This window comes from Miniopterus schreibersii, assembly GCF_964146895.1.
Source record: "Miniopterus schreibersii genome assembly, chromosome: 4".
NCBI classification, from domain to species: domain Eukaryota; kingdom Metazoa; phylum Chordata; class Mammalia; order Chiroptera; family Miniopteridae; genus Miniopterus; species Miniopterus schreibersii.
The window spans coordinates 28,310,631-28,332,311 of NC_138105.1; the positions used below are offsets into that span (position 1 = coordinate 28,310,631).

The window sequence follows — 21,681 nt, forward strand, 5'->3', positions numbered from 1 at the left end:
CATTAGAAGTGAGTCATTGGGTCTAGCCGGAGCTCAAGGGATGGTAATCACATCAGAGGGGAATATGGAGAAGGAAGGTCACAGGGGCCACTTAGAGGCTGCCTGCCCCCAGGGAGCCACTGGAGGGCTCTGAATAGGAGAGTGATAAGATCACTTATTTTTAAAATAAACAATACAGTCTCAAGACACAAGATTAAAAGTCCAAAAGGGTATTCAATGTAAAGCCTCCCTCCTACTCCTGTCCCTGGCCACTTACTTCCCCCTTCCTAGAAGCAACCAGTGTTCCTGGGCCTCACATGTCCTTCCAGAGGAAGTCAATGCGCATGGAAGCAAATCCGTCTGTGGTAGTTGTTAGTATTGTTTACCAAATGTTACCGATAATATTCTCCTTCCAGACATATAGTAGTTATTCCAGGAAACTATTTCTGTGTAAAAACAAAACAAACAAACAAAAACACTCCCAATCTAGTGGCATGAAATTCCTATTTTATTATGTTCGTGGATTTTGCAGGTCCAGAATTAGGCAGGACACAGCAGGAATGGCTATGTCTCTCCACTACAAATGCCAGGACCCTCATCTGGGGATACATGAATGACTGGGGCTGACTCCGATGGCCAGGAGCTGGAATCACCTGAAGGCTTCCTCCTTCATACATATAGTGGTGGGACTGTCCATGGGAGCAGAGCACCTACACATGGCCTTTTCATTCTGTTTGGTCTCCTCACATAATGGCCACTGATTCTGAGGGAACATCCCGAGAGAAGCTTCCGGAGAGTGAGCATTGTCAGAGAACCAGGCTGGCTGCATGGCCTTTTCTGACCTAGCTTCAGACCTCAAGTACATCAGTTCCATTAGATTCTACTGACAACAAGAATCACTAGGGACAGGGAAATTAGAGCCCACTTCTTGATGCAGGGATGGCAAGGTCACATTACAGAAGTGCCTGTGGGATGGTAGTTTATTGCTCCTCTCATGTTTGGAAAATAAAATCCTACCCTGTAGTGTTGTACCTCACACTCCTTTCAAGTCAGTTGTGGCCATGTTGTTTGCTTTGACTAAGGAAATGTGAGCAGAAGGGACTTGCATCACTTCAGGCTGCAAACTTTAAGGGCCACCAGGGAGTCACATTTCCTTTCACCAGCTGCTATTGTGGAAGGACAAATTGAGATGGAGCCCCTGTCACCATAGGTCACTGAGTGGTGACTCAGTGGAGCCTCCCCACCTCCCAGCACCCTGCATCTGACATGGAGTGAACCTGAGACGTAAACTTGTTTTAAGTCACTGACATTTAGAGATTTTTTTTTTGTTACTGCAGCATAACCTAGCCTATCCTGACCTTCCCAAAAAAATGCTAACAAACCTTACACACTGCCCTACACTTCCCTTTTTTATTTAACAGTGTATAGCAGTGCAGGAAGAGCATCCACACTTTTTTTTTTTAACAGCTACATAGTATTCCTGTACCGGAAAGGATCAAATTTTACCTAATCAGTCCCTATTAAGGATAATTAGTGCAGGACAGTCTTGGCTGAGAGTTGCCACGGTTTCCTGCTTCAACAGTGTTGGGTCAGACCCAGCACTCGTCCTCTATCCCCATGGGTCACTTAGATCTAGCCCTCCTCCACTCCTCACGGTGCCCTCAGACATCCTGAGGCCCAAGCCACCCACCCAGACAATTGTGTCTCCCTCTCAGGTGCGCCAGATCTACCACCAGGACTCGGAGGCCACCATCAACTGCCAAATCAATCTGGACCTCTGTGCCTCTTATGTTTGTCTATTCATGTCTTACTACTTTGGCTATGGTGATGTGGCTTTGAAGAATTTGGCCAAATATTTTCTTCAACAGTCTCATAAAGAGAGGGAACATGCTGAGAAACTGGTGAAGCTGCAGGACAAGGTGGCTGAATCTTCCTTCAGGATATCAAGAAACCAGACCATGATGACTGGGAGAATGGGCTGAATGCAATGGAGTGCATTACACTTGGGAAAAAGTGTGAATCAGTCACTACTGGACGTGTACAAACTGGCCATTGACAAAAATGACCCCCATTTGTGTGACTTCATTGAGACTCATTACCTGAGTGAGCAGGCAAAACCCATCAAAGAACTGGGTGACCACGCAACCATATTGCACAAGGCGGGGGCTCCCTCCCGAATCTTGCATGGCAAAGTATCTTTTTGACAAGCACACCCTGGGAGACAGTGATGAAAGCTAAGCCTGAGGCTGGCTTCCCATAGCCACAGGGTGACTTCCCTGGTCACCAAAATAGTACATGCATATTGGGGTTACCTTTACCTTTTCTGTAAGTTGTACCAAATCATCTACTTATGTTCTTCCATTTGTACCGTTCCTTCAAATTAAGTAATTTGGTACCCAGCGATAATGAGCACAGTTCATCTTTTCAGACAAAAGCTGCAAGAAATCACCTTGAACATTCATTTCTTGTTTTGCTTGCACGCAATTATCTCAGATGGTGGGTGGCAACTTCCCCTTTTAAAAAGATTACTTTGGACCCTACCCAGTTTGGCTCAGAGGTTAGAGCATCTGCCAGCGGACTGAAGGGTCTTGGGTTCAATTTCCGGTCAAGGGCACATACTTCTGCTGCAGGCTCAATCCCAGCCCTAGCTGGGGGACCTGCAGGAGGCAACAAATCCATGTGTCTCTCTCACATCGATGTTTCTCCATCTCTCTCCCTTCCACTCTTTATGAAAAGGAATGGGAAAAATATCCTCTGGTGAGGATTAATAACACAACAAAAAGGCCTCCTGCCTGCCTTACTCAGGGTACTTGGCTGCAAACAGCAAAGACAAGTCTGGGTAATAGGCAGACAAGGAATATATTGGATGCTCTTGGGTCCTTGCTGCATCCCCATGCCCCAGAAAGAACCTGGCTTGACCACCTTCCGCTCCCTTTCCACAGTCTCCATAGTGAATCCTAAATGGTCCATCTGAGGTCTTATGTTAATCACTTGCATTGGATACAAATACCTATTTGGAAGCATTGGAAACGTGCCCCAGCTGTGACAAACCTTAAAGAGGAAATTCTACCTCCCCTTTGATTTCCATAGTGAAATGAGGGCCTATCTCTGCATTTCATAGGTTTCCTCCTAAAGAGGAGGAGTGCTCGGATGCTAGGCACCAAAACAACAGATGTTCACAAGGCAGCTAAGCCACTCTCTCTGGACCCTTGATCCCCCACCCCTAGCACGTCCTCCACAGTGGGGCTCAGAGTAAGCAAATCTGATCACACTGCTCCCGGGCTTAAAACACTCTTGACAGCTCCCTGCTTCCCTCAAAATGAAGTACAAACTCTACGTGGCTTCCAAAGACCTCCCTGATCCAGGCCCCTCCAATGCCTGGCCTCATTTCTTGGCCCCCACGCCCAATACAATGTGCACCTGAAACTCTAGCCCAGTGCTCTGCTATCAGGGGCCAAGTGTGTGAGCCCCTACATCTTCTCCAGAGCTTTCAATATGTGCTGGCCCTTGGTCCAGAAAAGCTCTTTCCCTCCCTACTCCAGTGACCTCTAAAACCTGCACATTCTCACTTAACTCTCAGGTCTCATTTGGACACAACAGCCTTCACTGGGTGAGGTACTTGCCCTTTGTCCTACTAGATAGGTTTCCCTCTTTCAAGTACTTACCTTTACTTCCAAATGTGTTCTAGGTCAATGTACTTTTCTCCATATCAGCAATTTTCAATCATGTGCCGCAAGAATTTTTAAAACATACAGTACCTGACTATTTAGTCAGGGGTACTGATCTCTTTCCCCCTTAGACTGTCAAATAAAAAAATGACAACAGCCTGGCTGGGCGTGGCCTCAGGGGCTGAGCATTGGCCTAGGATTCAGGAGATTGAGTTTCAATTCCTGGTCAGGGCACATGCCCCAGGTTGTGGGCTTGATCCCCAGTCAGGAGCGTGCAGGAGGCAGCCGATCAATGATTGTCTCATCATTGATGTTTCTCTCTCTCTCTCCCTCTCCCTTCCTCTCTCTGAAATCAATAAAGATATATTTTTTTAAAAATGACAACAGCCAGCACAATAGCTGTCTGGTGTGAATGAATCAAAATTACACCTTTTTTTTTTTTTTTTCTGTATCAGCAAAGAATACATTTTTTGGCGTGTCACAGAATTTTAGTAATTAGTTCCTGTGTGCCATGAGATGAAAAAGATTGAAAATCACTGCTACATATCCACTGCCACCTTCTTGGTCCAAGCTACCATCCTCCCTCTACTGGAATTCTGTAGCCTCCAAACTGCTCTCTCTGCTTCCACTCTTGGTCCCCTTAAAGTCCACTAGCTAGAGTTCTTTTTAAGTATAAACCATCCTTTCAGGGGCTTCACATTTCACTTAAGAAAAACAAAAAATGCCTTCCCATAATCTACAAAGCCTTTCACAATCTAGAGAGTGTCCTTGTTCCTTCATCTCATGTCAGACCCTTGCGTGCTATAGCTACACAGGCCTTCCTCTTCCGTGAACACATAAAACTTTCCCTCGGCTGAGCCCTTGCACTTGCTGTTTCCTCTACTTGGAACTCTGTTCCCCCTGATCTTTGTGCGTGTGGTTGGATCTGCTCAAACGTCATATGTCCTGAGACCATTTCCCCTCACTCTTATTTTGTCTTGTTGTCCTTAAAAAGAAAACTTTTTGTTGGTGTTTTTATTCGGGAATAACAGAGACTTGCAATTCAAGACAAACATGCTATAGCAAAACCATAGGTAATTTCAAAAAGCAAAGGAGAGGAACATTAATTCATGGAAAAAAAGAAAGAAGTGGAGAGAGGTTGTTTTAAAAGGAAGTCCACTGGAGAAAAAGGACTGTTTGGGGTAAGAAAGGATATCTCCCTTCCTCCCTGGGGTGGTAAAGTACTACCAACTGGCAAGGTGTGTCTCTTCCTGTTGAGGTTCCTCATTGACATCTCCATTTGGGGGCCTGTGATTAACCTCCAGTGGCAGTGCAAGAGGGCTCCCCCTTCTGGCCTCCCGACTCCATTTTAAACGAGGTTTCCCCGTATTAATGTTCAGCCTTAATAGCACTTATCACTCTCTGAGGCCATGCTACTTATTTATTTACTGGATCACCATCTTTATCCTCTTGCTAGCATGTAAGCAGGGAGCCTGGCTATCTTGCCGGCCGCCGCCTTCCCCTGCACCTGGCTCGGCGCCCGGCGCAAAGCGGCCGCTCTGTACTTTTGGACGAATGAATGGGGAGGTGACAGAAGCCCCGCGGACCCTGGTTCTGCCCTACTCGCTGCTGGGCCAAGCCTCCGTTTCCTGGCGTGCGAAGTGGGGGTGGCGGGAATAGGATGTTGAACTAGAAGGTGTTGATGAGCTGTAAAGTTTCGGCCTTGCTTTCTCACTAGTCTCCGGCCAAAGCGCCAGCCCCTGGTGCCTCAGCTCCCCACCTGTGTAATGGGTGTGAGCTCATCCCAACCTCTCGCGGAGGCAGCGCTGCCTTATAAGGCCGCGGAGGCCGAGGGAGGGCGAGGCTGTGTGGGTGGAGAGAAATCACAACATCCGGCAGCGGGGACGGGGGTGGGGGGTGTCCGCGGCGGCGCAACCCGAGGCCCGGGAGCCGCTGGGGAGGCCCGCAGCTTCCTCTGCGCCTCTCTCCCCGCTTCCGATGCGCGCCCTCCAGGATGGGCCAACCCAGAGGAATTCGGCCGCACACACGGCCCAAAGCAGCTCGCGGCCGGGCCACAGGAGGCCCAGGACGCCGAGCGTTCCCCCTACAAACCCCAGACGAGCCCAGGCCGGCCGCGGGGACCGGGCCACACCCCCGCCGGACGGCCCAATCAGAGCGCGCGCCCGAGAACAACTGCACATCCGGCCTCTGGGCGTGACCCAGAGAGCCCGCCTCCGTTGTCCCAGCGGAGGGCTCGGCCCTAATTGGCAGTTCGGCAACCTACGAAGGCCCAGAAATTCGAACCTAGGGGCCGAGCCCCACCTCAAACCAACCAGGAAGAGGTGACGTTTAAGTCCTGCCTCCCTGCTTCTTCGGGCGAATCCCGGGCCCGGGGGGCGGGGGATGATGGACGGGCTGTCTAATGGGAGGACGGCGCGGGGAGCGCCCTCCGGGCTACTGGCCGAGTAAACAGAGGGTGGGGCGGGGCGGGGCCGGCCGGCGTCGGGGTGGCCCCCGGGAGGGGGCGGAGAGTGCGCGGCTGGCGGCGGCGGCCGGGGAGGCCCGGGAGGCCGCTGTGCGGTCACTGCGAGCCGAGCGGAGCCGCGCCGATCGCCATCCGGCCCCGGCTCCCGCGCGATCCCGGCCGGCGGCGCGGCCCGGCGGCGCCGCAGCCCATGGAGCTCGAAAACATCGTAGCGAACACGGTGCTACTCAAGGCCCGGGAAGGTGAGGCGGCCGCGCGGGCGGCCGGGTGCGAAGAACGCGGGCGCGCGGCCTCTGAGCTCGGCGGGGCGACCCCGCCACCGCAGCTCCTAGGGCAGCGCGCTTCGTGCCCCGCACCCTGCGCAGACGCGGGTCTTTCCGGCCCGGCGCTCTCCTCCTCCACACCTGCTCCCGCGAGCCGGGCCCAGGAAGGGGCGGGGGTCAGGCCACCGCCCTCGCGGCGGGGGGGAAAGTGAGGGGGTGAATAAGCCGGTCTGGTGAACCGAGAGGAAGGAAGAGGGAAGGGTGAGACCTGAGACCCGGGAGAGCTTCTCCGAGGCCTCTCCCAGGTGAGAGATGAGAAGATGCCCCAGGAAGGGGCACCCTGCTCCCACGTGCCCGGCCCAGGTCCCGCGCACAGCCTGGACGGGCACAAAGTTGATGCAGGGTGAAGGTGCGGAGAATGAATGAACGGCCATCCGACTTGGGGAAACTGCTGGTCACGTACGCCACCAACATGATTGCCACTTGCTCGGGGACTCATGACACTGGGGACATAGATGAATGGGTCATGGTTTTTGCCTTCAGGAAGCACTGTCTAGTGGGGCAGACAGGCACAGAAATAAGGGGGAGGCAGCTTCGGAAGAAGAAAGCATGCTGGCTGGCAGGACTGTAAGTGCAAGGGCTGGCCGAGTGAACCAAGTATGTGCTGAGCTCCTCATGGCTCCCACCCAAGATGTTAGCAGGCACCTGCTCTAGAGGGTCCTGGGAGACACAGAGGACCAGACCTGGTCCTCACTGCCTGGTGCTAGGCCTGCCCCTCACCTGCTACTGTCCACTTTGGTTACAAACACCCAGTCTGTGCTGTGTCCTGTCCAGGGTGCTGGCGACCAGCGGCAGTGAACAAGACCCTTCTTTTCGGAACTCTAGAACAGGGAGGTCATGACAGTTTCCTCACTCTGCTGGGCTTCCACCCTGAGTCATCTGTTTCACCTTTCTGCCCCATTTTGCAGGGACTGCCCTCCAGATTACATAGCAAGACTGTGGTTGACCCAGGTGTAGCACATAGGATGCCCCGAATTCAGTCTGTAGGAAGCCCAGAGGAGCCCTCCACTGGCACAGCATCTGGTGCTTTCTGCCTGCCCAATAGGTATTGACCCAAGGGAGGTGCTACCTGGAAATAGGCATGTCAGGCTGGTCCTTAGTGCCCAGAGCCTTCCTTATCTCCTGTCCCTTATCGAGTCGAGTCCGGTGCCGGGCCTTCCTCCCAGCCTCTGGGGGCATCTGCCGATTCTGTTCTGCCTCGTCATCCAGCCAGCCAGGGAGGAGGGGTGAGGAGAGCCTGGCCTGCCTCCCTCCTATTGCTGTAGCCAGTTCAGGCCTCAGGCCACTGAGAACACTGCCTTGCTTGACCAGAGAGTATGGGCACCTTCAGACAGGCTTCTTCAGGCCATGGGTGAGGCGTGGGGGGGACGGCCAAACCAGGGACCTGTGCCTCCACTGGGGAACCCTCACCCCACCTGGCTCTGTCCCTCCCACCTACTTGGCTCTGGACAAGTCCCTTCTCTCTGAACTTTACTAACTTTTTTTGTATAATGGTTGGGGACAGGACATGAAAACTAAAGGAAATCCCAATTGTCTCTGAGTCCTGAACCCTGGTCGGTGGACTGGCTGCATCCAAATCCCTTCCTGAGCTGGCTGACAGCTTGGGGCCAGGCCTTTGCCAGCTTCCCAAGTGATACGAGGCCCTAAGTGGTTTGGGAACCCTGGGTGTATATATTCAGGTGATACCTAATAGATGCCTGGCATATTTGGGGTAGGAAAGGAGCTTAGGTTGTGGTCCCATGGACCTGGGTTTGAATCCTGCCTCTGCTACCTCCAGGTTTTGCAATCTTGGACACAATGGTTCATTTCAGGGTTTTGGTTTTCTCATGAAATTGGGCCGCGTCTGGCAGAGCTGCTGTGAGGATGAATGGGACAGCCCTGGGTGTGTGAAACCTCTCTTAGTCCTTCCTTTTCCAGGTGCCCAGAGGCACAGTAAGAGGACCAAGTTAGGGTGGGGAGGAGCCCTACTGACTGGTGGCAGTTTCAGGACAGGATATTTGCATGTGACTCTGTGCTGCTGCCTTAATGTGGCTGGGAGGGGGGGAGGAAGTAACTGCGGGGAGGCAGGCGGATGGAGGGTTGGGTGAGGGACCTGCGGGGATGGGGAGGAGTTCCCCTTCTAAGGAGGCCTTGCCTGGGTTGGGGGTGGGGGTCTGTTGCTTACAGTGGAGCAATGACTGGGATTTGCTGGGTGTGGGCTGAGGAGGGCTGCTAGTGGGTTTCCCAATGGGTGCCCTGCAACACTTCCTCCTCCGGTCAGCTTGGGTCAGGGAGCACACGGAGGGACCCAACCCTGCTTCCTCCCTAGAAGGCAGCCTTCCCCTTGCACTACCTGCCTTCAGCAAGGCCAGATGGAAACAACACTGGGTAAACCAGAGGGGAAACTGAGGCCAGGCAAGGGAAAGTGGTAGCTTGAGATTGCCATTGAGTTGTTGGAGCTGGGGCCCACCTCTTGCCACAGCCATACTGGGTGCTGGACATAGGCTCTCCCAGTCACCCTCATAATACCTCTGGAGGTGGCTTTGAACCCAAAGTACACATGGAGAAATTCAGGTTTATAGTGGGCAAGTGATGGACCTAAAGTGTGAATTGGAGATTCCAACCAAGGTATGTGACTTCAAGACTTAGGCCCCTTCCACCATTCTCAACCTCATAGCCCACAGGCCACATCTGGATAGCTTTCTTAACATGTTTTATTTGACTGCAGTGGGAATTTTTTAAAAATATGAACCAATATTTCATGTAACAGCCTGGATTCCCAGCTGCTTTTGAAAAATCAGAAGAGCTGGCCACACAGCCAGCATTCCTGCCTGGCAGCAACAAAGCATGAGCTGGAGTTGTTGCTGCAGCTGCCCCCATTAAAAGGGGGAAGGCGTGGCTCATTGGTTCAACATCGACCTAGGATCCAGGAGATCGAGGTTCGATTCCCGGTCAGGGCACATGCCTGGGATGCGGGCTCGATCCCCGGTTGGGGGCATGCAGGAGGCAGCTGATCAATGATGACTCTCTGATCATTGATGTTTCTATCTCTCTCTCCTCTCCTTTCCTCTCTCTCAAATCAATAAAGACATTTAAAAAAAAGAGGGGAGGAAGGCCTAGTTCAGTCGACCACACTCTCCACCACTCTCTGTTGTCTCCCATTTGGTCCACATTCACGATACTGGTCTGACTTTGTAGGCATTTGAGCTGTTACCGTGGTCTCAGCAGCTGCAGTTAGGCGGTCAGCTAGGTAAAATGAGGCAGGTATCAGGGCCAGAAAAGCCCTTGTATGCAGGGGTAGGCATCCTGAGTGCCAGCCCTCCTGCTACCACCTTATTTGAGTCTTTTATAGCCCTGATGCAGGGCCTGATGACTCAGGTGGCCCTTTGGCTCTGGCAACTCTCAGGCATGTCCCATACATCCTAGAATCTCTCCCTTCTGGGTGTTGATTTACACGATTTCCGCCATTGTCATGTTCTTTTCTGTTTTCTTCACCTGGGAAACTCTACCTGGTAGGTAGCAGCTGAGGCTTGTTGAGGCTGCCCAGAAATCCCACCCTCCCCCAGTGTCCTGGCCTTACTGCCCTCTTGGCTCTTCCAGCCCAGGAGCCCCTAGCAGGAGGACCCAGGGGGCCATATGTGTCGGAGAACCCAGTGAGGGTATGTTGGAGCATGTAGAAGGAAGCCCTGAGGTGCCTCTTTAGTGAGCTGTGCCTAGGCTGGGCCCTGAAGGCCTCTGGATCACACTGAGGGTGAAGGGGAGACATGGTGGTGGCCAAACTCAGCACCTGTTTGCTCCCACAGGTGGTGGCGGGAATCGTAAAGGCAAAAGCAAGAAATGGCGACAGATGCTGCAGTTCCCCCACATCAGCCAGTGCGAAGAGCTGCGGCTCAGCATTGGTGAGGCCTGGGTGGAGGCGAGGATGACCTGCTGGTGCCGGGGAGCCTCCCCTGAGACCTCACCCTGGGGCTGAGGGGCAAGGTTGGGGGCTCCAGGGAGTAGATGTAGGCTCACCACCCACCTCGGTTTCAGTTCCTGGGCTTGTGATGGGTGGAGGGCAGAGAGCAAACAGAACAGCAGGGGGCCGGTGGAGTGAGTGTGGGGGGGTAGGGCAGGGTCGGGTCAGATTTGGGGCTGAGAGAAGCAGAGGAAAGAAGGGCCAGGCCTAGAGGAAGCAGAGCTCAGGGGACAGAGAGTACAGTAGGGGCTGGAGCCAGCCCACAGATTGACTGTGTTGGGAGCTTCACCCAGTCGGGTCCTGGGAGGCCCAGCAAAGCCTTGACCAAAAGGGCCCAGGACTCCAGTTCCTGCTTATCTTGGCTGAGGCCACAGGTCTGAGCAGCTCTTGAGGTTGCCCAGGTCCCCTCTGACAACCTACACCTGGGCAAGGAGTATATTGTGGCTGCTTCCACTGCCACAATAGGAGATCTAGCCTGGAGCTCGCAGGAAGCCACAGCTTCCTCCGGTACTTTCGCCAGGCAGGCAGCAGGTGTGGGCCCAGCCTGGGCCTGGCCGGAACCTCAGACCACACCCAGCCCCAGCACTGTGACGAATGCAAGTGGTGTGAACCAGGAGACAGTGGGGGAGGTGAGGGCCCTGATTCTGGAGCCACGCTCCTGGCTTTGTGACCTTGGACTAATCACTTAGCCTTTCTGGGCCTCAGAGTCCCAAGCTATAATGTAGTAGAGGTACCCACCTCAGGGTTGTGGTGAGGGTTCTAAAGGAGATAATGGGTGCTATACTATGGGGCTGGAAGCTGTTGTTGGGGTCCAGGGCCTGGTGGTGTGGACAGGAATGCCCCGCCGGCAGGCTCCAGGTCCAGGAACCCAGCAGCTCCCACCTCTGCTGCAGAGCGTGACTACCACAGCCTATGTGAGCGGCAGCCCATTGGGCGCCTGCTGTTTCGAGAGTTCTGCACAACAAGGCCTGAGCTGACCCGCTGCACTGCCTTCCTGGATGAGGTGGTGAGTGCAGCCCAGCCCTGAGGCTCAGCCCAACACCCACAGTGCCCCAGTACTCCACACCTAATTCTTTCCCCAGACCTCAAGTCTCTCCACCTCCCACCCTATAGGCTGAGTATGAAGTGACCCCTGATGAGAAGAGGAAGGCATGTGGGCAGAGGCTAATGCAGAATTTTCTGAGCCACACGGTGAGTGAGCAGTGATGGAGGGATGACGGCAGCGGGCAGAGCTCAGTGATGGGAAGAGGAATGACCACCACCTGGGCAGATATGCCCTGGAGCTGCTCCAGGCTCACAGGCAGCACTGCAGGCACGGAGTCTAAGGGGGGGCCAGGCAGCCTGCCAGCGCCTCTGCTTCTCCCTGTCTAGTGTAGAAGCAGGAACCAAGTTCAGCAACCAGACAGGCAAGGACACCACCAGCATGCAGCCGCCCCTAGCATAGGCCCAAGATATCTGCCATCTCTGCATTAGGAGTGGGCAGTTGGCCAAGGGGGTCGCCTTCACTGACCTGTCTGTGGCCTGTCCCCAGGGTCCTGACCTCATTCCTGAGGTCCCCCAGCAACTGGTGACTAACTGTGCCCAGCGGCTGGAGAAGGGGCCCTGCAAAGACCTATTCCAGGAGCTCACCCGGTAAGCCTCTCCCTCCCACAGGCCTAAAATTGTGTCTTGAGGAGGGGACTTCTGTGGGCCTGGAAGACTGAACAGCTCAGCTGCTCAGCCTCTCATCCTAGCCTTGACCCTGCTGTGTGACCTTGGGCAGGTTGCCTCCCCTCTTTGTAGCATCCTCAGCTTCAGCACAGGTGTGTGTCTCCATCCTAGGTGGGTTAGCAGGAGGGTTGGCTGAGGATTCTGCCTTTTGTGCTGAGCATGCATGTAACAGGGGACCTGGTCCATCAAGTTGAGAACCTGGGGTATCAGGCTGATCAGTGGGCTGGACCTTCCCAATAGGTTGACCCATGAGTACCTGAGTGTGGCCCCTTTTGCCGACTACCTCGACAGCATCTACTTCAACCGTTTCCTGCAGTGGAAGTGGCTGGAAAGGTGAGCTCCTCGAAGGCTAGGCCAGGGCAGACCAGGTTGTTGGGGCTGTCATGGGCCTTGGACCCCTGCTCAGCCATTTGCTTCCGAAACCCTTGCCCACAGGCAGCCAGTGACCAAAAACACCTTCAGGCAGTACCGAGTCCTGGGCAAAGGTGGCTTTGGGGAGGTGAGTGGCCAGGCCAGAACCCTGCAGAGTGCAGAGGTGGGATAGGGTGGGTCCTGGACAAGCCCTTCCCCCACTAAGCCCCTGTACCCCCAGCAAGAGCACAACTCATTCCCATTTGCCCCATCTGCCCTGGCTATAGGTGTGCGCCTGTCAGGTGCGGGCAACAGGCAAGATGTACGCCTGCAAAAAGCTGGAGAAGAAGCGGATCAAGAAGCGGAAAGGGGAGGCCATGGCACTCAATGAGAAGCAGATCCTGGAGAAAGTGAACAGTAGGTTTGTAGTAAGTACAGACAGGAGACCCTGCCCTGCCCCCTGGCCACATGCTGGTCCTCCCCTCTCACCAGGCTAAGGTCCTTTCCACCCACCCCACCCCTCACTCCCTCCAAGCACCGCCTTCCATTCTTGGAGATGCCTGGGAAGGGCAGGTTTGGAGTGTTGACACCAGGCCTGGGAAGCAGGCTGGGCCCCTAGAAGTGGTACTGAGGATTTTTTGGGTGGCTGGCACCAGCCCCTCCACCAGGTGGCCTGTGTCCCCTGCCTGAGGGCTCGGGTCCCCATGGCCACAGGTGAGCTTGGCCTATGCCTATGAGACCAAGGACGCGCTGTGCCTGGTGCTGACGCTGATGAATGGAGGTGACCTTAAATTCCACATCTACCACATGGGCCAGGCTGGCTTCCCAGAGGCACGGGCTGTTTTCTACACCGCGGAGATCTGCTGTGGACTGGAGGACCTGCATCGGGAGCGCATTGTGTACAGGTGCGAAGCTGGAGTGAAGGTGGTGGAAAGATGTGGGTGTGCAGCCACAAGCCCATCTGAGCCCTGCGAGGCACTGGCTGGAGGCTCTGTACACGCCCACATTAGGTGGACTTGAAAGACTCAGAACCCAGGCTCTAGGATCTGGCTGACATGGGTGTGAATCAAGCATTGTCACCCCTCTCAGTGACTTTGGGCCAGTCTGCTTTCTGCTCGTAACACCATTTCCTTTCCCGGAAAGCAGAGGCTATAATTCCTGTTTGGTGGGTTGTTATAGGGACCAAATGAGATGATTTGGTAAAATACACTGGAACTGGTCCTGCAGGGCTCAGCAGTGAGGGCTCTGCCTATTACTGTTATTGGTGATTATTTTCTTGGAGCCTCCCAATAGCCCCAGGAAGGGAAGAATGAGCAGCCCAATTTGATGGATAGGAAAGGTAGAGTCAGGGTTGGAAGGAGGGAGGGGGGGAGCCCCTCAACACTGGGGTAAGCAAGGCTACTGATGATATCTGCGGAGCTTACCTAGGTGGGAGATGCCTTCCACTTGCCTAGTGAGTCCCAGGAGTCCTGGCTCTATAGATCCTTTGTTTGCTCCCTTGAGCCGGGGTTGCTGTAGGTAGAGGGCAAGGCTCTCTGTCACCCTGACAGCAAATGGCTCCTACACCTTGCTATACATCACATCCAGGAGGCAACCAAGCTGGGAGGGTATGGCCCTGTCTGGCTGCCTGGCAAACTGAGCAGCATCTGACCCTGCCCTTCTCTCCCCACAGGGACCTGAAGCCAGAGAACATCCTACTGGATGACCATGGTGGGTGGGGGGGGTCACAGAGGTAGGGTGGCATGGGGTAGGGTCCAGCCCATCTGCTTAACAGGCTCCCCACTTTTCCACCCACATTCAGGTCACATCCGAATCTCTGACCTGGGGCTAGCTGTGCATGTGCCCGAGGGCCAGACCATCAAAGGCCGTGTGGGCACCGTGGGTTATATGGGTGAGTCTTCTCACTGTCCTGGGCCTGCCCCCCCCCGAACTTCTGAACTTCTGTTTGGGAGTCTCCTATGTCTCAGGGAATAGAAAGAGCTGTTGTCCCTCTTTCATAGGGCAGAAGGTCAAGACTCAGCCAGGGCCCCACACACATGTGAAACCACTTCCTTTACTAAATACTTACTGAGTTCCTATTGGCTGGGCTTACAGGTGGCTACCAGTGAAGGGACTCAAACCCATGTCTGTGGTCCCAGCCCTCCACTCCCTTGACCTGCCCACACTCAGAGTGGGAGTGCCCATCTGGGGAGGGGCCAAGATGAGGTCCTGGATTCCCCTCTGGGACCACGTGATACAGTAGGCAGAGCCCCAACTACAGATGGCCTCTTCCCCACCCCCTGCTTATTTGTGTCCTTGGGCCAGCCACTCCCAGCCTCATTTTCCCTGACCTTCGTCATCATACCTGCTGCCAGGGTTGCCTCGAAGATGAAGAGTCAATAGAGGCAACTCACCCTGCCCTGGAGGCAGTGTAGGCATCCAGCAAGCAACTTTCCTCCTCTTTCCTTGGTCTAATATTAAACCCATAGGTTGAAAACTGGTAGCCACGTGGGCCTCATTTGGCCTGCGTTTGTGTTTCAATCAAATTATTTTTAAAACAATTGGGATTGGTTGCCAACATTGAATAGGCCAGACAGCTTCACATTAAAAATACGGATTTCTGACTTCTTTGGAAAATTAGAAGACCTGGCCCTCTGGAGGGCCACATCAGCTCCCTTTGATGAGTCATGTGTTCTCCTACTCACCATGGTCCCCACCAGGCCACTGACAGTGCCTGCCTGGCTAGTGGGTGTTCAAGCTGATCCCCTGCCTTGACATGTGCTGGGCATTCCCGGGGTACCCCTAACTCCTACTTACCCCTAACTCCTATGCCACCTGCCCAGCTCCCGAGGTGGTGAAGAACGAACGGTACACGTTCAGCCCAGACTGGTGGGCACTAGGCTGCCTTCTGTACGAGATGATTGCAGGCCAATCACCCTTCCAGCAGAGGAAAAAGAAGATTAAGCGGGAGGAGGTAGAGCGGCTGGTGAAGGAGGTGGCCGAAGAGTACTCCGATCGCTTTTCCCCCCAGGCCCGCTCCCTCTGCTCCCAGGTACAGCAGCCAGTGGGAGACCCCACCCCCCAGGGCTGGGACTGGGGGCACCTCTCCCAAGGCTACCCTGACCACCCCTCCCCTGCTACAGCTCCTTTGCAAGGACCCTGCCGAGCGTCTGGGGTGCCATGGAGGCGGTGCCCGTGAGGTAAAGGAACACCCACTCTTCAAGAAACTGAACTTCAAGCGTCTGGGAGCTGGCATGCTGGAGCCACCCTTCAAGCCTGATGTGAGTGCCACCCATTCAAAGTCAGGACCAAGCCAGTATGGGGGCTGGGGGCTCTTGGAGTCAGGACACCTTCCATTTGAATGTAAAAAAACCCAACTCAAATGGCTTAGCCAACAAAACATAATTCCCTGGGCTCACAAAAATGAAAAGCCCTATCTGGGGCTCCAACCGTGCTGTAGGAATTCTCTCTCTTCCTCTTCCTCCCCATGTACTAGTCAATGTGCAGTCTTTTCTCTCAGTCAGCTCTCCCCAGGGTGTGGCAGTGGTGAGCCCAGCAGCTCGAACCCACATCCTACCAGCTCAGCCACCCCAGTAGATAAAGAGAGTCTCTCTTGCCCAATAATTTCAAAAGTCCTAAAAGGGGGGATAAAAGGCCTAAGGCTGATGCTTATTGCCTCTGATTACTCAGAGGTCCCTCAGTGCCACATCCAGATCATATGCCTACCTGAAGCACTGCCCATGGTTGAGGCCAGTTCCCCAAAGGAAAACCAAGATGTTGTTAACAGCAGAGGGAAGTGCTGTTGGGCTGGCATAACATCAGCTGCCCACCATACCTAGCCGTGCTGACCTTCCATCTGTGGGCAGAACTCTCCCTCTTGTAGTCTCGCCAGTTTGCTGACATCTCAGTGGGTCAGGCATCCTGCAGGCAGGAATGTCCTTGAGTTATCAGAGTCCAAGTGGCAAAAACCCACCTCAGACTGACTTACGCCCAACATGGAGTTTGTTGTTTCATTTGGCCAGGAAATTCCAGTGTAGGGCCAACATCAGGGTTTCATGCCGTGTTGCCAGGACTCCATCTCTTGGTTCTGCTTCAACCTGTTGACTATCCTCCTACTAAATTCAGGCTTCTGTGTATGAAGTCACAGGGAAGGTTCTGACTGGCCAAGATTAGGTCATGTCCTTACTCTTCTCCCATGTGTAAGAAGCCTGGGTCCTGTGTTCACCAGGAACACGGGGGAGGCAGGAAGGTGATGGGCAGACTAGGTTGATAGCTCTCAACCACACACATGATCATTTAGTCATTCAACAAATATCTGAGTGCCCAGATGTGCCAGAACTCTGAGATCATGGGGTCAACAGGACCCAGTCCTGCCTTCATGTTCTAGTGGGAGAACACGCCAGTATAAAGCAGTAAGTGAAAACATTTTAGGTAATGTGAAGTGCAGTGGTGAACAAAAAAGCAGGCTAAGGAGAAGATAAGGAGCCTTGGCCAGTTTGCTCAGTGGTTAGAGTGTTAGCCTGTGGACTGAAGGGTCCCAGGTTCAATTCCGGCCAAGGGCACATACGTCGGTTGCAGGCTTGATCCCGGCCCTGGTCAGGGCACTGCCATGTGGAAGGCAACCAATCGATGTGTCTCTCTCACATCGATGTTTCTCTCTCTCTGTCTCCCTTCCACTCTCTCTGAAAAGCAATGGAAAAAATATCTTCTGGTGAGGGTTAAAAAAAAGAAGATAAGGAATGATGGGAGGGGGAATATTTTTAGACATTATGGTCTCTGAGGAGCTGATGGTTAAGCAGAAGCCTAAAATATGTGGAGAGAGCCCTGCCAAGATTCGGAGTGTGAGCATTCCAGGGAGAAGGAACAGCCAGGCAGTGAGGTCCTGGGTCAGGGACCAGCCTCAAGAAATGACATAGCAATGAGGGGCCAGTGTGACAGGCGTGTCTTATTCTGAGTGTGATGGGGGCCTTTGGGGAACTTTGAGCAGGAATGTCGGGATGGGGGTGGGCCATAGAGGAGGCGAGTGGACATGAGGGGCCCGCTAGCGGGCTGCGGCCTCTGAAGGATTGTGTCATGTAGGCCTCACTGGCACCCTGTGATGTGGGCATTGCTGTGGGTGACTGAGCCTGAAGTCAGCAGCTGCCTGGGCTGCGCCGCCACTCCTGCTTCCCATGCACATCACCCAATTTAACCTTAAACCACCCACTGCCCCCAGTTTTTCTTTCAAAGTTAGAAAATCAGTGCTTTGGACTTTAACTTTTTAGAAGCAGCGAGTGAAAAGCAATATTGTTTTTAACAGCTTTATTGGGATTTAATTCACATACCATGCAATTCATTCATTTTAAAGTATTTAATTAAATGTTTTTTAGCATGTTCAGAACTGTGCAACCATCACCACAATCAATTTAGGAACATTTTCATTCCCCGTTCTCTCCTTCCCCTGGCAACCACTAATCTTTCTGTCACTATATATTTGCCTATTCTGGACATTTTATATAAATAAAGTTATACACTATGTGGTCCTTGGTGAATGACATCTTTCCCTTTGTGTAATGTTTTCAAGATGCATCAGTATTGTAGCATATATCGATTCTTTTATATAACTGAACAATATTCCAGTGCATGAATGTTCCACATTTTGTTTGTCTTCATTAGTTAATGGGCGTTAGGGCTGTTTCCACTTTCTCCCTATTGCGAATAGTGCTGCTGTGAATGTGCACATACAAGTTTTTGTGGGGACACAGGTTTTCTTTTCTCTTGGGTATATATCTAGGAATGGAGTTGCTGGCTCATATGGTAATACTATGTTTAACCTTTGGGGAACTGCCAGAGTCTTTTCCAAAGCAACTGCACTGTTTTATATGATGATGTTTTAATTGATGTCCTTAATAGTAGGATTTAGAAGACAATGTAATGATGAAAAAGAAAGTGGCCTTCTGGAGTGAGTTGGGCTCCCAGCAGGGTGCTGGGGAGGTGATTGGCTGTGAGGCATGAGGGGATGGAGCAAGTTGCTGAACATCCCAGGACAGAGGACCCCTCAGCTCTGAGCCCTGCATGCAGGTGCCCCGCTGAGAGTGCCTGCTGAGATTCAGCCTGCACGCCCAGACAGCTGTGTGCAGATGCAGGGGGTACTTGTTAGTGGTTCCACCAGGCACTGTGGAGGCTGCTGGATGCAGTGGGTCAGGCACCACCAACTGGACAGTGAGGGAGAATAATCCCCAGTTTATAGAGGGGAAGCAGCCTTAGAGGGAAGGGACTGCCATGCTTAAGAAGTACATGGGTCGCTGGTTTCTGACTCCAAACCAGAGAGCTACAAGCAGCAGAGCACAACCAGGCCAAGACTGGAGTGATTCTCAGGACTGAGCTGCCCTCCCATGCACGGGTGGTGTTCTTATCTGACCACTGCCTTTGTCCCCCCAGCCCCAGGCCATTTACTGCAAGGATGTCCTGGACATCGAACAGTTCTCCACGGTTAAGGGTGTAGAGCTGGAGCCCACCGACCAGGACTTCTACCAGAAGTTTGCCACGGGCAGTGTGTCCATTCCCTGGCAAAATGAGGTGGGGCCTGCCCAGCTGGTGGGGTGGCCTCCAGGGGTCGGCCCTGGGGGCAGTTCTCACAGCTGCCTGTCCTACGGCAGATGGTGGAGACTGAGTGCTTCCAGGAGCTGAATGTCTTTGGGCTGGACGGTTCAGTTCCCCCAGACCTGGACTGGAAGGGCCAGCCACCTGCACCCCCCAAGAAGGGACTGCTGCAGAGACTCTTCAGCCGCCAGGTAACCCCCAGTAGTGTCCTACCTGGGCCCCCAGCCTTGCTACAGGGGACGGTGGGTGGGAGGCCGAGCCAGTGCCCACATGTGCTGTGAGTAGGCCTCCTCCAGCCGTGTCAGTGGTGCCCAGGGTCTCTGGCCTCATTCCCACCTGTCCCCCACCTCTGGCTGGGCTCACGGCCTCTTTTCTCTTTCCAGAGGTGAGCAGTGTAGGCTCCCCGTGGGTTGGCCTTGCTGCCTGGCCTCGGGGAGCCACAGGCAGCCCTTCCATGCAGAGGCGAGATGTGGGAGAAAGAAGTCCGGTGCCCGCTCCCCACCTTCCCCTCCCCACTGCTTCAGTTCCCTGCACCCCAGCACCTTCAAGTTGCTAGCCTTGCTTAGCCATCTGTTTTCCCATGCCCTGCCTCCACCTGCCCCAGGGAAGAGTGGCTGGATGGGGCCCTGCCCTGGCAAAGCCTGGGTTCCACCTGGTCCCCCTTACTTCAGCCTATAGTTGGCAGCCTCTGCACTTCTGTCTGGCCTGAGCTGCTGCTCCAGGCCCCTCATGAGGTGTCCCTTCCCCAGAGCATGGCCCTGGGCAGTTCCTGGCCTGCCCTGGCAGGGCCACTCAGTGATGGCACTAGTGGCTAACAGCACTTGCTCTGCCTCTCTCCCTCCGTGTCTTCCCTGCCCTCCAGGATTGCTGTGGGAACTGCAGCGACAGTGAAGAAGAGCTCCCCACCCGCCTCTAGCCCCCAGCCTGAGGCCCCCACCGACAGTTGGCGGTAGCAGCTACTTCGAGTGCTGTTTACAGTTTTGCACAGTGGTCCTCCCCATTGTCCACTCAAGTCGTGGCCTGGGGAACACAACCGGAGCTGTCCCCAATGTCCTCTGCCCCTCAGCCCCTGGTCTGGCTGAGTTTGGCAAGGCCTAGGCTATCCCTGGGACAAAGGTGCGTCCCTTCAGCTCTCGTCTGTGGAGCTCGGGGCTTTCTGTATTTATGTATTTGTATGAATGTATATAGTGACTAGAGCATTCTGAAGACCCACGCTGGAGCTGGCAGAGGGGCCACTGCCAAACTCAAGGCTCCTCAGGCCCCGGAGCCCCCAGCACTGTGCTCACCACCGCGGACCTCCGAGTGAGACTCGTGCCTGCCCCTGCTGCCCTGGGCTCAGGCCACCCTCTGATGTCCGATGCTGTCCCTTCTCAGCACTTGTCAGAGCTGGATCTGGGGCATGTGCCAAAGTATGCCCAGAGTCTGGGCTGACCCTGGGATCCATCAGTCCACTGCCCAGGCTGTCCCAGATGGGTTTGCCTCTGCCTTCCAGCTCGCAGGGCTCCTTGCCCTCATGCTGGGCCCTGTCCTGAAGACACCTCTTACAGAAATGCCCCATCCCAGGCAGGGGAGGAAGAGTATCCCTGGCCAACCCTCAAACATTCCAGACTTCCCTCATAACAATAGACACATGTGCCCAGCAATAATCCACCCCTCCCTATATGCGTATGTGTGCGTGCGTGTGCGTGTGCGTGCATGTGCGTGCGTGTGTGTGTGTGTGTGTGTGTGTGTGAGGGGGCAGGCTGAGGCCATGTGCCTATACCCCAGACCCCACCCCAGCCCTTCCCAGACTGGATGGCCACCCTCGTCCAAGTATTGGGGTATTATAGGACCCTGGTTTTTCCATATTTAAAGCCAATTTTTGTTACTCATTTTGTCCAATGTAAGCTGCCACATGTCTCTATGTGAATACAGTCTGAGCACAAAGCTGGCCAGCTGCCCCTGCCTGCCTCTTTCTTGCTCCTGGTGCTTGAAGGATCTTCCTGCTTCCCTGGCCCTGCTAGAAGTGGGGAGGGATTGGAGGTGGCTCTGGTGGGGGCTGCCCTTGCAGCAAGGCCCAGGAGCCCCAGGGCTGATCTTGGGGCAGCCTCTCCAAGCACGCAGGCCTTGGTGGTCTTTGGGTTCACCCTTTGGGTTTCTCAGCTTTCTAAGTGGGGTGAGGCCTGAGGGAAGTGGGTCCACACTGAGGTATGGGTCTGGCTCTGCCTGTGCTTGAGAGGCAGGCTTAGCTGGCAGTCCCCCCTTCCAAGGCCAAGGTGGCCTGGCCATCCATTGTGGGCTTGGAGCAGCCTAGAGAGTGTGGTGTGAACACCTGCCCAGTCTGTCTTACCTGGATGCCTATTGTGTGCCTGGCCCAGGGCCAATGCACATGGATTAGAGCCACCCTTCTGTGTGCCCTTCTGTTGAAGCAGGAAATGTGGCCGGGCAAAGATAAGACAGTGGTGATACTGGGCATTAGGCTGTAGCAGAGGCATGTGGGCATCAGAGAAGGTCTTCTGAAGATAGTTGAGCCAGGCCTTGAAGGAGACACTCAGCTGGGGACAGAGAGATTAGGAGAACATTCTATTCCATAGCGTCCCACCTATGCAAAGGCTTGGGGTGGAGGCAGTTTGTTAACCACAAATCTGTCCAAGACTTAACAGCTATCATTCCATAATCTCCCACCTCAGCCTCCCACTCCCCACCCTC

The 21,681-nt window shown here is 54.1% G+C and overlaps 1 protein-coding gene and 1 pseudogene across 13 annotated transcripts; both read left to right on the forward strand.

Moving 5' to 3' along the window:
• Nucleotides 1-729: 729 nt before the first annotated feature.
• Nucleotides 730-2,217, forward strand: LOC308555663 (ferritin heavy chain pseudogene; annotated as a pseudogene). The gene is made up of 2 exons: nt 730-775; nt 1,645-2,217. The product of its transcript is annotated as a ferritin heavy chain pseudogene (transcript).
• A 3,928-nt stretch (nt 2,218-6,145) lies between these two features.
• On the forward strand, nt 6,146-20,923 carry GRK6 (G protein-coupled receptor kinase 6). 12 transcript variants are annotated; one of them, XM_081137522.1, is made up of 16 exons: nt 6,146-6,353; nt 10,217-10,312; nt 11,223-11,377; nt 11,485-11,562; nt 11,903-12,003; nt 12,322-12,414; nt 12,517-12,580; nt 12,720-12,860; nt 13,147-13,337; nt 14,105-14,142; nt 14,234-14,323; nt 15,255-15,463; nt 15,555-15,692; nt 18,832-18,969; nt 19,050-19,184; nt 19,377-20,923. In XM_081137522.1, exons 1-16 carry the CDS (start codon nt 6,302-6,304, stop codon nt 19,380-19,382), a joined length of 1,725 nt encoding a protein of 574 aa, XP_080993648.1. In that variant the 5' UTR covers nt 6,146-6,301; the 3' UTR covers nt 19,383-20,923. The 12 variants fall into 12 exon arrangements, with proteins under 12 accessions (XP_080993648.1, XP_080993643.1, XP_080993649.1 ...); XM_081137517.1 differs by having other exon boundaries at nt 19,856-20,923; XM_081137523.1 differs by having other exon boundaries at nt 13,249-13,337; nt 19,854-20,923.
• The last annotated feature ends 758 nt before the right edge of the window (nt 20,924-21,681 follow it).

Coding starts and splice junctions, on each gene's coding strand:
- GRK6 (XM_081137517.1), top strand. CDS start 6,302: ATGGAGCTCGAAAACATCGTAGCGAACACGGTGCTACTCAAGGCCCGG. Junction 11,378..11,484: donor CTGCCTTCCTGGATGAGGTG/GTGAGTGCAGCC, acceptor CCCACCCTATAG/GCTGAGTATGAAGTGACCCC. Junction 14,324..15,254: donor GGGCACCGTGGGTTATATGG/GTGAGTCTTCTC, acceptor CCACCTGCCCAG/CTCCCGAGGTGGTGAAGAAC.